The sequence below is a fragment of the Carlito syrichta genome, unplaced genomic scaffold (genome assembly GCF_000164805.1).
Source record: "Carlito syrichta isolate Samal-C Ts95f unplaced genomic scaffold, Tarsius_syrichta-2.0.1 Scaffold142996, whole genome shotgun sequence".
NCBI classification, from domain to species: Eukaryota; Metazoa; Chordata; class Mammalia; order Primates; family Tarsiidae; genus Carlito; species Carlito syrichta.
The window spans coordinates 67234-84276 of record NW_007087092.1 but is presented as its reverse complement, the minus strand read 5'-3'; the positions used below and the strand labels follow the sequence as shown (position 1 = coordinate 84276).

At 39.3% G+C, this 17043-nt stretch overlaps 1 protein-coding gene across 1 annotated transcript in view; it reads right to left on the bottom strand.

The window, feature by feature from the left end:
* SMG1 (SMG1, nonsense mediated mRNA decay associated PI3K related kinase) overlaps positions 1–17043 on the bottom strand; it is an 88640-nt gene that overhangs the window by 22767 nt on the left and 48830 nt on the right. The window contains exons 32-46 of the mRNA XM_008050116.2: positions 15905–16049; positions 15329–15467; positions 13796–14026; positions 13511–13688; positions 12313–12474; positions 11600–11817; positions 11150–11304; positions 9476–9698; positions 5932–6178; positions 5288–5517; positions 2891–3139; positions 2247–2385; positions 2050–2159; positions 1718–1936; positions 655–845 (exon numbers count right to left, since the gene is read on the bottom strand). Of these exons, the coding sequence (XP_008048307.1) occupies positions 655–845; positions 1718–1936; positions 2050–2159; positions 2247–2385; positions 2891–3139; positions 5288–5517; positions 5932–6178; positions 9476–9698; positions 11150–11304; positions 11600–11817; positions 12313–12474; positions 13511–13688; positions 13796–14026; positions 15329–15467; positions 15905–16049 (2836 nt within the window). The remainder of the gene's footprint in view (positions 1–654; positions 846–1717; positions 1937–2049; positions 2160–2246; positions 2386–2890; positions 3140–5287; positions 5518–5931; positions 6179–9475; positions 9699–11149; positions 11305–11599; positions 11818–12312; positions 12475–13510; positions 13689–13795; positions 14027–15328; positions 15468–15904; positions 16050–17043) is intronic.

Here is a 17043-nt window from a genome sequence, read left to right as displayed (position 1 = left end):
ATTTAATGCCTAAAAAGCTCAGTGAAGCAGATGAAATAACTGCCACTATACAAATGTATAAGGACTCAGATACAACTGAAGTGAAAAAAAATCAACACTCAGTGTTGACTCCAAGTTCAGTGTTCTAACTCCTTCACCTACCTATATATCTCCCATAATTAGCCATTCAAACATTTAATAAAAGCAGATAATTTATGTGAATTGGCTGTTTATTTACACTTTGAAACTACAGTCACTAAAAGAGCTTTTATGATTTATGAGTTGCTGCAATAATTCCATTCTTTTCTCCCTCCTTCCATCTCCCTCTCCTTCCTAATAATTCTATTTTTTATTCTTTTTTTTTTTTTTTTTTTTGCAATAATTCTAATTCACATTAACAAGGTTTATACTTTCTTTTTTTTTTTTTTGAGTCAGAGTCTCATTCTGGCACCAAGGCTGGAGTCACACTCACAGTCACCACAGCCTCAACCTGCTAGCTAGAACTACAGGTATGTACCACCACGCCCGACTAATTTTTAAAAAACTTTTATTGTAAAGATGAGGTCTTGCCAAATTGCCCAGGCTGGTCTCGAACGCCTGGGCTCAGGCAATCTTCTTGCTTTTGCCTCACAAAGAAAATTCTTAATAGCATGTATTTAGAAATACGTTTTAAACCTGTGTTGCAGAGTATGAGAAGGATGATCCACTCCTTCGGCTCCTTCTAGAAACTCTATTTCCTCCAGCAGCTTGCCCTGAAGTTTTTCCACATCTGTCAGTTGCTCTTGTAAGCTTAGGTATTCATCTAAGCTGCTGTCCAGCTTGGGAAGCACAACCAGCATCTCATCCCTATTCTTAAACCAGTTCACCTGTAAAAATACATTATGATTAGGAAGATTGAGCAAGGTCAACTGGGACACATGACAATATTGGAGGAAAATTTTGCACATTCTATTTAAATCTCAATAAAACCCCAAAGGGGTGATGGCATCATCTCCCCTGAACAGAGATAACTAACTAATGCATTCATGTTCACATAGACACTAACTGACAAACTGCATAGCATTATACCATGCAGATACCAACATGTTATTCAGAACAAGATTAGCTACCAGATGGGGAAGGGGAGGCTATCCAATTAAAAAACACTTACAATCATCACTGGTAAACACACGTCAATGTTATATTTGAGAATTATAATTTTTTTCAAATCATTAACCCACCTCTTAGGAGTGTGGAATGTAACTATGCATGTGTTTTTTTTTGTTTTTTTTTTAGTTGGAGTCTTACTCTGTCGCCCAGACTGGAGTGCAGTGGCCACTCCCAGCCACTGCAGTCTCGACATGCTGGGCTCCGGCGATCCTTCCGCCTCAGCCTTCCAAGTAGCCGGAATTACAGGCATGCATTACCACACCCGGCTGATTTTTTGATTTATTGTAGAGATGAGGTCTCGCTGCCCAGGTGGGTCTCGAACCCGCAGGCTCAGGCAATCCACTCACCTCAGCCTCCCAAAGGTGCGGGATTACAGGCTGAGCCACCGAGCCCGGCTATGTGCATGTATTTATGTGGGAGATTTGCCTAATAAAAAGATGACATCAAGTTGTCATATTTAACTGCCATTTCAATATTATGTTATGCCTTGCCAAAAAATTAGAAAGACAAGTTTACTCAACTTTTGTATGAACATGTTTTCTCTACTAACAAAAAGACGATGATAGTTTATTACATCACTGGGCTTCACCTTAATTTCAGCTACTCGGGAGGAAAAGAGACTACGGGTAATCTCTCGCTCCATCTCTCTCTTGCTCTGCTTGCTCTCAGCCTGTTGGCCTCCTCCACCATAGACTGCACCAGCAAACCCAGCCTCGCCACCTGCCGTCCAGTCCACCAGAGGGTCATACACAAAGGCCTCCAGTAGTGTCAGCAGAGTCTCTCTGCCACGCCGCATAATGTGTAAAACCTGTTTTCAGAGGAGTTTAAATAAGTTTTGCCACACTGAAGTTTTTGTTGTTTATTCCATAGGTTTTGTTCATTTAATATGTTCAATAAGAGGCAGAAGAGAAAACAGCATACCTGCTCACATGAAAGCCTAAAAACACCTTCTACTCCAGTTACACCCAGTGCTGTTTCAATGTTTTGTGTCATTCGAAAGGGTACTTTCTCAGGAACTCTAAGGCTTTTACCTTGAAAAGACAAACCGTTATATTTTGCCCTTTCACCAAAAAACATTTGACCCTCATATAAATGTAAAAAGTCCACTTTTATTTTACCTTTTTCAAAGCAAACATTGTAATCTATGTGAACAACTTCACCAGTCGTCATATCTATGAGAACATTATCCAGATGTCTATCTCCAAGACCAATTATGTATCCAACCATAGACATGACTGCAGTAGACCTTGCGTAGGACTAAAGCAAAGGGGGTGGGGAAACAAGTTAGACATCATTAGGAAACTTTCCTTCAACGTGGACTTGATGCTCTAAAATGTACAAAATGCCAGAATCCTACTCCTTTATTTTAAAATAACAAAAAGTGCTCCTCGAGTCTGCTGCATGTGGTCACTCAGTCTCTGCACAGAGCAGCTGCATCTAACACTACAGTCCCTGTTAGTCACTGTTAGGATGATTAAAAACAAACAAGCAACTTCTCTTCAGCCTCCCTAGTTTTATCCTTTTCTAAATTCTTATCCTCCTTTCCATTTCATCCATAACCCTTACCCCATCCTGCCCTCAGACAGAGTCATGGCCAGGCCTAGGCCTTTATAACTGTAATAATAGACTAAAATATTGGTCTCAAACTACCAAATCTGGAGGGACGCAGGAAGGAAGGGAAAGAAGACGAATAAGATAGACAGATAAGAAGGTAGCAGGCAAAAGAAATAATACTGATTACAGTCTAAAACAAAGCACATACCTGTGTAACTCTCCACCATTCGTCAGGTGTTGTGCAAGAAGACCAGAGTTCCTTGGCAAGGAGATTTGGGGGTGTGGCCTCCATTAACTCTTCTAACACTGCCTTCATTACATGAAGGGGCCAGTCCCGACGGGACACATCCAGGCTAAGTCCAACTGCTTTCAAAGCAGGGCCAATTTTACTATAATAAAGTTCACTAGGACGAGGTACAATTCCAGGATTTTGAGGAGTTTGGTAGGAATCTTGGGCCTTTATAAATTTTTTTAAAAAAAGAAAAGAAAGAAAAAAAAGACCAATTTTATTTCAGTTAGGACAAAGATTGAGTGTAAAATCGTATTTTTAAGAATGATTTTTAGGAGCATTCCCTACCTACTCAGCTAAATTTCATGTACAAAATAGCCAATTCTTCTGAACTATGAATTTTTATAACTACATTTTTTCTTTTATTTTTTGAGTCTAAGTCTCATTCTGTCACCCAGGCTGGAGTGCAGTGGGATGATCATGGCCACTGCAGCCTCAACCTGCTGGGCTCAGGTGATACTTCCGCCTCAGCCTTTCAAGTAGCTGGAACTACAGGTGCATGCCACCACACCCAGCTAATTTTCTGATTTATTGTAGAGACAAAAGTCTCGCCAAGTTGCCCGGGCTGGTCTCGAACCCCTGGACTCAAGCAATCCTCTTGCCTTGGCCTCCCCAAAGTGCTGGGATTATAGGCTTGAGCCACCGCTACATTTTTCTTTTAATTAGGTACTACTACTTTATTGAAAAACTGGTCTTCTGTTAAATTTTCTTGAGGTTCAATTCAAAACTAAACAGTCATTAGTCTCTGTAATGTATCACTCAGTTTAAAAATTACAACTTACCATTCATTTGTGCACACATTTCATTTTTTACAGATGATTTAATCAATATAAAATTAACACTAGAAGTTCAGAAACACATTACATAAAAATCTCCTTCTCTAATTTACTTCTCAGGAACTGTTCCGAAAACTTGACTCCTATCAAACTCTTGTTCCTTTCATGCCTACTGTAACTAGAAGCATTCTCTTCAGCTAGCTATGGGTTCCTGAAGTTGCAACCGAAGAAATTTATCTTAATATCGGTAAAGCTTAGTACTGTTCCTGGCATATATTAACACTCAGATACATGGCTAAAATAAATTCTAAATTAAACTTCTAGTCTAAATCAAAGTATAAAATTCAGAGGTACAAAATAGGATGCCATGGTGATTAACTCTAAACTTAAAGTTGCTTCTTATTAACATTGAAAAGAACCTAGATTTCTTTTTTTTGAGTTGGAGTCTCACTCTGTCACCCAGACTGGAGTACAGTGGCCGCTCCCAGCCACTGCAGCCTTGACTTACTGGGCTCCGGCGATTCTTCCGCCTCAGTCTTCCAAGTAGCTGGAACTACAGGCGTGCACTACCATGCCCAGCTAATTTTTGGTTTATTGTAGAGATGAGGTCTCACCAAGTTGCCCAGGCAGGTCTCGAACCCATGGGCTCAGGCAATCCACTCACCTCAAAGCGCTGGGATTACAGGCTGAACCACCGAGCCCGGCTCACCTCGGCCTTTCAAGAAGCTGAAACCACAGGCACATGCCACCACGTCCAGTTAATTTTTTGATTTATTGTAAAGATGAGGTCTTGCCAAGTTGCCCAGACTGGTCTCAAACCCCTGGACTCAGGCAATCCTCTCACCTCAGCCTTCCAAAGTGCTGGCATTATAGGCGGGAGCCACTGTGCTCAGCTAGAACCTGGATTTCAAAGGTATCTATTATTTACAAATTTAATGAAAAAGATCCAGGTAAGCCCAATAAAAGCATTGATAAACAAAATATAAATTACTGAGTGATTAATAACCACACATTCCCAACCCCTCCAATTTGTCTATAGAGTAAGATCAACCTAATGTGATCACTTTTGCCTCTTGAAACTATTTTTGGCTGTGTTTGGTAACTCACACCTGTAATCCCAGTTCAAAACCACCCTGGGCAACATAGTAAGACCCTATCTCTACCAAAAGAAATTTTTTAATTAGCTGGGTGTATGCCTGTAGTTCTAGCTACTCAAGAGGCTGAGGAGGGAAAATCGCTTCAACCCAGGAGCTCAAGGCTGCAGTGAGCTATGATCACACCACTGTATACTGGTGAGAGTGAGACACCCATCTCTTAAAAAAAAAAAAAAGAAACCATAAAAATCTTTATTTTTAAAATGCACCTCAAAAATACTGACCTATGGACCTCAACTCTTTTCCTTCTTTAACACTTATAAATACGCAGAAACACTGAAGTCTAGTAAGCCTAGAAATACTTCACTAACAGCATAGATTAGGCTAATACATATACATTTAAGACACTCAAATAACAGAACATGTATACTTAAAGTTTAATCAACCTTTTGTGCTTGTAAGGCAGCTTCTCGCTGTTGCCATCGTTTGTAAAGACCAAATAAGGGTGTGGCTCCATCAACCCACTGGATTAGTCCTGATCTTGTTCCTAGTGGTGTTACAGAATAGTGTCGAGCATGGAAACGGGGTGTTTCCTGTCGGTTAATTGTAGCAAACATGGTATTCACAATTGATAAGAACTGCATTATCCTCTCATCCAGATGTAAATCTTCCAGTCCTATTAAAACAAAATTAAAGTAGCTAGAATAAGTGACAACATGGGGTTGAGAGAATACCACTCCTTCTGTCTTTTGCAACTTAGCAACAGCAGTCAATAACTGACAGCCCAGAAGGCACACTGACAGCATCAGAAGACACTTTCAGTGAAAGATATTAGTAGTAAATATTAGCATTATTAGCATTAATGTCACTTGTTCTGCTTGCACAAGTTCATACACAAGGGTGGGAGGTGAAAATGTTTCTGCACAGTACCCAACCACTGCCATTCAAAATTATAAGATACAGGAGACTGCAGGGTAATAATGACATACAGAAATTTGCCTAAAGTAATCTCCTATTACACATACCAATATCCACACAAAGCATTAATAATAAAACTCTTCTTAAAAAGAGAGGAAGTTTTAAATCCTACCTTTGAAAAGGTAAGGATAGCTCTTCCCATCTGATCCCAGAAAGAGAAGTTTCTTTGGCTTAGTTTTAGTTGGTAAGATTGTGATGGTTCCGCCCACACTGTGGATTGTGACAGTGTCTCTGGCTGAGACTTCCCCAGGAAGAGCAATTTCAGTGTTAGTCATGGCAGCTAACCATGGACTGATTTCTTCAAGACGCAAGATGTAACTTGCACGTTTCTGTGCTCTCTGTTGCAAACTCAGCATTATCTATATTCACAAGGTGAGAACAAGATTACATTATGATTAGAATGCTTATTTTCTTCTACATTCAATTAGGCATAAAAGTTTACACACCCATACAAACACTTGTTGTTCTAATTCCTAATTTTAATTTGGTGTTAGCTATCTGGGCCATCCTAGGATGGGAAACATGGTATACTGATAATTCTCTAGGTGATTTCTACTTTGCTAAACCCTTCCATCTTCTCCTATGTCCAAACAAGCAATCACATCACAGGAGATAGGAAGAAATTAATGCTGTGATCACCCAATTCAGGCTTTTAGCAAACTAATCCCTAATGTTTAGCTAAGTCTGTACAATGCCAAAACAAATCAATTGCGTCCTTGCAACAGAGTAGAAGATGTTGCTAACAGTTGACTGTCAAGTAGACACACCCTTAGGAAGTCACCTGCAAAGTTATTAATATTAAATTGCAAGAAAAAATGAGGCCCAGTCTACTCTTATAGAGCTGGAGGAGAGGAAATTAAATGGATTTCTAAAAGACTTAAAACTGAAGAAAAGACAAAAAACAAGTAAAAATATTTTCAACAGAAAAGTAACAATGTAGATTTCTGACCATTTAAAGTATGTAGAAAAACCCTGAAATCCCTTCTTTTTTTTTTGTATTGGGGGTCTTACTCCGTCGCCCAGGCTAGAGTTCGGTGGCATGACCATGGCTCACTGTAGCCTCAACCTCAGGCAGTCCTTCCGCCTCAGCCTCCCAAGTAGCTGGGACTACAGGAATGTGCCACCATGCCTGGCTAATGTTTAAAAAATTTTTGTAGAGATGAGGTCTTACTATATTGCTTAGGCTGGTCTCAAACTCTTGGGTTCAAGCAATCCTCCAGCCTTGGCTTCCCAAAGTGATGGGATTACAGGCATAAGCCACTGTGCCAGGGCCGAAAATCTCTTCTGATAACCACAGGGAACAGACTGCATGTACAGTTGTGTCCCTACTTGTAGCTAACTCAATAATATAAACTTGAATTAATAAACTTTGGGCTCTGTTTCCATGTGAAAAAAAAATTTTTTTTTTGAGTCAGGGTCTAACTCTGTTGCCAAGCTGGAGTGCAGTGGCATATCACAGCCTCCAACTTCTGGGTTCAAGCAATCCTCCTGAGTCAACCTCCCAAAGAATAGCTGAGACTATAGGTATATGCCACCACACTCAGCTAATTTTTAAGTTTTTTTGTAGAGACAAAGTCTCACTATGTTGCCCAGGCTGGTCTTCAACTCCTGGCCTCAGTTAATCCTCCCACCTCCACCTCCCAAAGTGCTGGGATTATAGACACGAGACACTGCCTCCAGTCGCATGTGAAAATTTTTAATGCAATCCTTAGAAACATTTGTTCATAAAAAGGAAAACCTAATTGAAAATACCTCAAGTACCTACTGACAGAAGAATAGATAAATTGTGCTGCTTACACACATAATGAACGAATCCTTTAAAAATCTAATACTGGCCGGGCACAGTGCCTCAGCCTATAATCCCAGGACTTTGGGAGACCTAGGCAAAAGGAACTGCCTGAACCCAGGGGTTTGAGATCAGCCTGGGCAACTTGGTGAGACCTCGTGTCTACAATAAATCACAAAAACTAGCTGGGCATGGTGGCGTGCATCTGTAGTTCCAGCTACTTGGAAGGCTGAGGTGGAAGGGATCGCCTGAGCCCAGCAGGTCAAGGCTGCAGTGACCATGGGCGTGCCACTGCACTCCAGCCTGGGCAACAAGAGTAAGACTACAACTCAAAAAAAAAAAAATCTAATACTAATCTGAAAAAATATGGTAGTAAAAAAAGCAGACATGAGCACACAATATAATCTCATTCATGAAGTTCAAAAACAGGTAGACACTAAACATGTCATTTAGAAATGTATCAATAAACAAACTTTTTTTTAAAGTAGATAATGATTAATTCAAAGTTGAGAAAACTGGTTGTGGGGAAGAAGATATAATTAGGAAAAGTAAGTGAGACTTCCACAAAGTTTTATTTCCTTAGTTAATTGTATTTATTTTTTTAACTGCACAATATCTAAAAGGGAGGCACAGGAATTCTTTTTAACATTATTCTTTAAAATGTACACAATCATCAAAATTTGTCTCTGATTTATTTCATACACACATGAGTTTTATTTTTATTTTTTTGAGTTGGAGTCTCAATCTGTCATCCAGGCTGGAGTGCAATAGCACACTCACGACTACCGCAGCCTCAAACCACTGGGTTTAGGTGACCTTTCGATTTAGCCTTCTAAGTAGCTGGAACTACAGGTATGTACCACCAGTTAACTTTTTTACTTATTGTAGAGATGAGGTCTCGCTAAGTTGTCCGGTCTGGTCTTGAACCTGTGGGTTCAGGCAATCCCCTCGCCTTGGCCTCCCAAAGTACTGGGTAGGCTTGAGCCACCACACCCAACACATACGGGTTTTAAAAAGCATTCATCCTATCTCCTCTTCTGGGTGTCTAACTTGATTTACCGAGATGGAGACAAAGAAACAAGAAACTGGTCTTAAAACACAAGGAAACGAGTTTTGGCAAAAGTACATATAATAAACTTCCTCCTTCACACTCACTTTCTTGTCTCGTACTTCTAGCTATTTCATCTGAATTTAGCAGTCTGCATTTACTAAAGTCAGCTGTACTTTTTGTTTCTATATTTGTTTCTACACAAGTCTTTTAATAGTTTTCTCATTACTGATATTCAGTAAAGAAAACAGGAGCCATAAAGGGAAAAGATAGAGAAAAAAGGAATGTAAAAAAAGCAAGAGCTACAAATAAAGGTGCTATTTGCTATAATAATCATTCCAAGCAGCACATGCAGAGCTGATTTCAGCACAATTCCTCATAAAAATTGGTGTTGTTATAGGTGACTATTTTGTCTGTTAGAAACGTTTACCCCAATGTTAGAATGTTTACCTCAAGAAAAACTTTATAGGCACAAGATTAAATTTCTCTATCTTTTATGAGAATATGGTCGGCAACTAATGTTTACTCAAGGCCAGAGCCCTCCCTTGGCTAATTCATTACAGTATGTGGTTCACTGGTATGAACCCTCCAAATATGAAAGAGCAGGCACCTTTGCCACCCCCTCTACCCACCAGTTTCCAAATTCTCAAAATAAACAAAACACTTCTCTCTACGTTTCCTCTAAGCAACTGTTCACAGGCTACCACCTTGCAAGGGCTTAGAAAAGTTCGCATATTTCAAGTAAGGGGAATCCACTTATTTAAGTTTTGTATCTCACAGAAAATTTCCCATTTCAGTGGCATTCTTGAGATTATTCTGTACCTCTTTAAATGGAATCCAGCTGCTTCCAGGCTTTGCAGGATTTGATGGGGTCTTCAGTTTGTCTAGAGCATTTTCGATTGCATCACCATAGTTATCCTGAAACCATTTCTCATGAGGTGTTTCTGCAGGGGCTGCCGTGATACTCTTTACATGCTCCAAAGCAAATACAATGGGCTTCATCAAAGCTGTATGCTTCTCCCGCATAATTGCAATTTTCTCTTCTCTAACCAAAAAGACATTTTTATTCAAACATGTATTGAACATTAAAGTTTTACACAAATATAGAACAATATTATCAAAAGAAGACCAAAAAAGAAAAGAGAATAAGAAAACCCACAGAATGATGGAAAATATTTACGAATCATATAGCTGTTAAGGGTTGATATCCAGAATATACAAAGAACTCCTACAACTCAACAACAAAAATAAATACCCCAACTAAAAAAATGGGCAAAGGCCTTGAAGTGACATTTCTCTAAAGAGGAAATGGCCTAAAAATGGCCAATAAACACATGAAAAGATATGCAACAACATGTGTTGTTAGGAAAATGCAAACCAAAACCACAATGAGATACCATTTCACATCCACTCAGACAGCTATCATCAAAAAAAAGCAGAAGTTAAGTGGCAGCAAGGATGAGGAGAAACTGAAACTTTCATTCACTGCTGGAGAAAATGTAAAATTGTACGGCCACTGTGGAATGATTTCTTGGTTTCCAATAAGTGAGACACAAAACTGCCATATGATTCAGTAAATTCACTGGATCATATACAAAATATACACAAAATTCACATAAAATAAGGGAAAGCAAAAACTCAGATACTTGTAGACCAATGCTCAGAGGAGCATTATTCACACAGCCAAAATGTAGAAGTAATACACTGTTCATAAACAGATGAATGGATCAACAAAATTTGATATAGCCATACAATAAAATACTTCTAGGCCATAAAAAGGAATTAAATTCTATCTCATGCTACAATATGATGGATCCTGAGGACATTATGCTCAATGTAAGAAGTCAGACACAAGCCGGGCTCGGTGGCTCAGCCTGTAATCCCGCGCCTTTGGGATGTTGAGGTGAGTGGATTGCCTGAGCCTGAGGTGAGTGGATTGCCTGAGCCTGCCTGAGCCTGCCTGGGCAGCGAGACCTCATCTCTACAATTAATCAAAAAATCAGCTGGGCGTGGTAGCGCATGCCTATAATTCCAGCTACTTGGAAGGCTGAGGCGGAAGGATCGCCGGAGCCCAACAGGTCGAGGCTGCGGTGGCCGGGAGCGGCCACTGCACTCCAGTCTGGGCGACCGAGCGAGACTCCAACCCCAAAAAAAAAGAAGTCAGACACAAAATGATGAATACTTTACAATTACATCTATATGAGGAACCTAAAATAGGTAAATTTGTAGAGACAAAAGTAGAATAGAGGTAACTAGGGGTCGAGGTTACGAGGTAAAGAAGAGCTCCTGTTTAATGAGTACAGAGCTTCGGTTTGGGATAATGAATAAGTTCTGAAAACGAGCAGTGGTAATGGCTGCAAAGCACTGCAAATTTACTTAATGCCACTGAGCTGTACACTTTAAAAAAACAGTTAAAATAGCAAATCATATGTTATATATATTTTAACCCATTTAAAAAGAGAGACAGTTTCATTTTCGAAGTGTATGGAAACATACTTGCGTAAGGTGTTGTTGTTCTGGACTCTCTTCACCTCATCTTCGAGTTGCTGAATTCGTCTCAGAACATACATGTGCTGCTGCAGCAAAACTCCCAGCCAGAGTTCATCCCAGAGCACAGTGACCCTGCGCAGCTCAGCCACAAGCATCTGAACCTGCACACACAGCACATCCAAACAACTCAATTTCAAGTCCACACACAGCACAGTCTTTAAACACTGGGCATTACAAGTTAAATGTGTGTAATTTTTGTTCATTATACAATTAGAGAGTCCTGATTAGTGATTCTATCAATATAGATAACCATTTTTGATTATTCTAAAAGCACTGACGCTCAAATATTATTTCCATGACAGTTTCTATTAGTTTGTTTTTAGGTTTCTTTCTTTTATATGGGGGGTGGGGGATGTATAAAAATTGTTTTAAAACACGAGTTGGACTTCCTTGTACCTGTAACACCATAGTTGGGTTTGCAGAGGACAGCTTATCTACAATTTTGCTGTAGCAATCCTGCATCATGGCTTGGTCTTCATTTAATCCACTTTTAGGTTCATCCTTATTGCTATCCTGAGATGCAGGAGGACTTCCTCCCTCACATTCAGAAACAAGCAATTCTTCTCCTTGAATATTGCCAAGTAAAGTTGGAATTGCAGAGGAAAACTTATTTCCTATAATGAGGAGCATAAGGGATACTCTGAATATTTCTCCCATGTGCATATATTCAACACAGAGTACTCATTTAACTAATTTGCTTTCCGTGTATTAAATGATTAAAGACTGTGACTACTCTGTCTTTTTACAAGGTGAGCTTTCATATTTATGAATATTACAAGCTAATGGAAGAAACATGGGAGAAAGAGAATAAATGAATCTCTAACAAATAATAATGTGTTCTCCCAGTTAAAGTCAGAACTTGATTTAATCCTTCTCTACCAGTTACAGTTCAGTGAATCTGAGAGAGTTACTCCATTTCTCCATGTCTTGGGTTATTGTAAAGACAAAGACTAATGATAATAGGCAAAGCATATGTCCTATTGCCAGATATAGTTACTCCTCAATAAATGATAACTAATACCACTGAAAAAGCTCAAAAAAATTGACCTAACAAACATTACTCGCACAACTATTTATACTTAAAAAAGTAGTATCTTAACATTCTATACCTGAAGCCTGTGATTCACTACTAAGTGATATGGTACCCACTATTGCAGGATACAGTATGAGATGTGGGGAATCTTGAGCCACGCGGCAGAGAAGGTTACAAATACTTTGGCGCACATATACTTCAGGATGGTTTAAGCGTGAGAAAAGCTGTGGAATAATTCCTTCAGGATAAGAAGAAAGAAAGATACTTTAGGACAAACATATGGAATTCGCAGCAACTTGGATGGATTGTGAGTCTATCATACTCAGTGATCTATCACAGAAACAAAGAACAGATTACCATATGTTCTTACTCATAAGCGGACCTTGAACAATTATCATTATACCATAAGAAAGGGATTGGCAGTAGAAGGGAAACTGTGGGGGTGGGGGTGGGGGTGGGGGTTAGGATTGAAAGTAGTGGGAAACCGCTGGGGAGAGGGGCACACCTTATCAACAAGAGTACCTACATAATGAACATTTGTGTACCTAACCCTCCTGAATTGTATTCCACATCTTTAATTTAAAAAAAAAAGAAAGACACTTTAAAGTTATTTAAAGCTACTGGGCAACTATCAACATAGTAGATGTGAACAGATAAAACCTGATGTGTGTCAACATCAGCACAAATTTTAGGGGTTCAAATTTCTCCTTGTGTTAACAAACAATAGCTCTTGATTTGCAAGTCTGGTTAAGGTACATAACTGTAATCAAAGTCCAGGCCAACTAAAAAATGTTCTAGAGAAATATATCTTCTGTGAATGCCTACAAACAAGGCCGCTGCAGACAATTTTTACAAAGAGTATACAAAATCTTCTGAGACGTACTCACCACCCTCTTCAAAATTCATTTCATATAAAAAAGCTCCTGCCTTTCAGCCTCCCATTTCTGAGAAAGGTGGGGGCAAAGGTCTCAGTAATGTAACAAGCAGTCCAGGGTGTCCTATGAACTAATACAGCTATTCTTTTACACATTTGAACAATAAAGAAACCATTATTATTAAATTGTCTTATACATCCCACTTAGAAATAAATTTCCTGAAACTTTTTCCTTTTCTTTTTTTTTTAATGGAGTTGAGGTCTCACTCTGTCACCCAGGCTAGAGTACAGTAGCACAATCATGGTTCACGATCCTTGAACCTCAGCCTCCCAAAGTGCTGGGATTATAGGTTTGAGCTACCGTGCCTGACTTCCTGAAACATTTTATTTAGGCCATCACCTCTCCATGGAGCAGTAGGTGTTGTTTCCAGGCCATGTTCCAGATACTGTCGAAGTTCACCAGCATGCTTCACAAGTAATCTGAGCAGCCGCAGTGTGGCCATCACAATCACATCATCAGTACTCTGTTCTGCTCTATGACTTAAATGTAGCCTAGGGTCATCCTCATCTAAAGGAACCTAAAGATGAAAGATAAAGGGAAGAAATAAGAAAATAATTCAGAACATTGTTTTTGTTTAGCACAAAAGAATTCCATATAAATTTTCTTAGAACGTGTGCTACCTACTTGACCAGCATTGAGTTTCAGGAAAGTAAAATATGCACTGCAAGAGAGTTTGTACAGGCTGAAGATTCTATCTACAACTTTCCTCCACACTTTAATAACTCCTTCAGTTGCACTTTCGTCAAGTTCTGAAAGCCATGGGCAGCTTGATAGTAACTGACGCCAGATAACATCAACCATGTCATCTTCTTCATTATCTTCACTCTCTGTTATCTGAAGTGTTATATCTTCATCCTAAAGAAAAATTGGGCACAAAATGATAGTTTAATACAATCTGAAAAAGGAAAAAGGTATGTAATTTTACTATCATGAAAATATTCTATTATGAAAAACTAAATTAGTCCACATTTGATGTTATACTCATTAAAAATCAACATTAATATACTTCTCTTTATGACACATTTACAAGTGAAGCCACTGCACAAGGATATAAGCATTTAACAAAGATTAAAGACCTTTGGTTTTTTTAATTTTAAATACTTTCAAGTTAACATAGTCTTCTGCCCACAGAAATTAAACACAAATATGATCTTTTCAAAAGTTTGAGGCTGAATATGCACAGAATAAATGCAATACACCCTAATCTCTTTAAGTGCTTGTGTGTATACCTAACACCAGTTTTGACAGACACTTATGGATGCTATTGCTTAGAGCAAAAACTGAGTCATATAGTTTAGTCTGGCAAATAAAATTCATGCCTTTGAACATTGTACCTAAATCCTCTATAGTTACAGCAATCTAGAACTGAAGAACTTTGAGTGGGGAGGGAGTGAATCCTACAGATCAACTATCCATTGTTTTCAACTCTGGGTATATATTAGAATCACAAGGTAAGTTTAGAAACACACACACCCAGAGGTCCAATTCAGCATCTCTAAGGATACGGTCCATGCACTGGCATTTTTTTTTTTTTTTGAGTTGGAGTCTCACTCCCTCGCCTAGGCTGGAGTGCAATGACACGCTCACAGCCACCCCAGCATCAACCTGCTGGGCTCTGGCAATCCTTCCACCTTAGCTTTCCAAGTAGCCGGAACTACAGGTACATGCTACCATGCCCAGCTAATTTTCTGATTTATTGTAGAGATGAGGTCTCGCCATGTTGCCCAGGCTGGTCTCGAACCCATGGGCTCAAGCAATCCTCTCACCTCGGCCTCCCAAAGTGTTGGGACTACAGGTTTAAGCCACCATGCTCGGCCTGTGAACTGGCTTATTTCAAAAGCTCCCAACCTAGAGTTAAGAACCTAATTTCTAATCAGAAGAGCAATTAAAAGATAATTTAATTTACATAAAATTAACTTCATCTCTTCCTAATAGGACCCTAAAAAATAATTTGATTTCTCAAAAAATATATATTCTTCTTAGAAAAACATAACTCACTTTCATCTTAAAACTTGAAAGGTTTTATTTGCAACAGTAATTGCCTAAACTCCATTCTATATTTAATCAAGGATATGTAACCAGTTTTCTCAAAGTCAGTGAGTTTGAACAGTGATCATGACACTACCTCCCCCAAGCACTGTATCATGTTTTTCTTGCCTGAATTCCTGCTGGCCGACATACAGCCTGTCCAAGAATACCATATATTCTCTCTTTCTCTTCTTCAGTTAAAGTGTCTGGAAGCAGATTTTGAACTTCGGATTTTTCTCTAGGCAGCAGACGAACACCTTCACCCTGACTATAAAAATAAACCAGTCATCAGTATCTTAGCTACCAAAATGGTACCAAATCAGCAGACATTTGAAACCTCCATTTTGCATTAAATAAATTACATGTAAAATACATACCTGGGCCGGGCTTGATGGCTCAGCCTATAATCCCAACACTTGGAGGACGAGACGAGTGGACTGCCTGAGCCCGTGGGTTCGAGACCCGTGTGGGCAACTTGGCAAGACCTCGTCTCTACAATAAAATAATATAAAAAAAATTGCCGGGCATGGTAGCGCGTGGCTATAGTTCCAGCTATTTGGAAGGCTGTGGTGAAAGGACTGCCTGAGCCCAGCAGGTCGAGGCTATGGTGGCCGGGAGTACACCACTGCACTCCAGTCTGGGCGACAGAGTGAAACTCCAACTCAAAAAAATAAATTAATTAATTAAATTAAATAAAATACATACCTGGCATTGTCAACCACCTTTCTGCCCCACCTATAAGCCCAACTAGCCAGTGCTGCCCAAGATTTGGCTACTTCAGGTGCCTGTACTGAAGATAGGTGATACAACTGTCCCAAAATGAAGTCAGGTTCTCCAACTCCAATATGTACTGCCATAAAGGAAAGAACAAAAGAACTCAGCAACATTACATTCATAAGTTTCTAATGGTATTCCCATGCACATGGGTTTTCATCTGCAAGCAATAGATGCATTCCATAATATTATCGCACATAATTTGAGAAGGCACAAAACCGGAGCATATTTTCTAAAAGACTAGTATGTTGAAATGAATCAGTTAGCTTTCTCATGCAAACTTAGATTATCACTTGTGGAACACATCACTGTCTTTCAGGACACTAAAGTTTATAAACAATTCAAGTGTCTGATATACTGTAGAATATCTTGCATTATGAATTTGACTGGCTACTTTCTCGTGATCTATCTTCAACATTCTGGTTTTATAGCCTCTTTGCTGAAATTAAAAAAAAAAATTCTAGGCTGGGTGTGGTGGCTCACGCCTGCAATTCCAGCACTTTAAGAAGCTGAGGCAGGAGAATTGCTTAAGCCCAGGAGTTCAAGACCAGCCTGGGCAACACAGCCAGACCTTGTATCTACCAAAAAAACATTAGTCAGGCATGGCGGCACCTATAGCTCGATACTCAGGAGGCTGAGGCAGAAGGACTGCCTGAGCCCAGGAAGTTGAGGCTTCTGTGAGTCGTGATGATGTCACTGCACTCCAGGTTGGACAATAGAGTAAGACTGACTCAAAAATAAAAAAAAGAAAGAAAAAGCATTCTGGTAAATAACACGTAGGTAATGAGTATACCATCTCATCCACAGGCACCCATGAGGTAAAAATCTTTATTTCCATGTTAGAGATGAAGAAATTACCTGCTATAATGCATCTGCTAAAATGAAGATTTATAATAATCACAAGATACACCCCTTAGAAGTACTAAGACCTTAAATATACATTAAACCAATGTAAGTAAGTAATTGAACTCCTAGGCTTCAGAGCAACAAAATAAAGGTATAGTCTCATGTTTTAGCAAAGACGTTAAATTATTCTCCAAACTTTAAAAACAGAACAATGGTGCTTACTA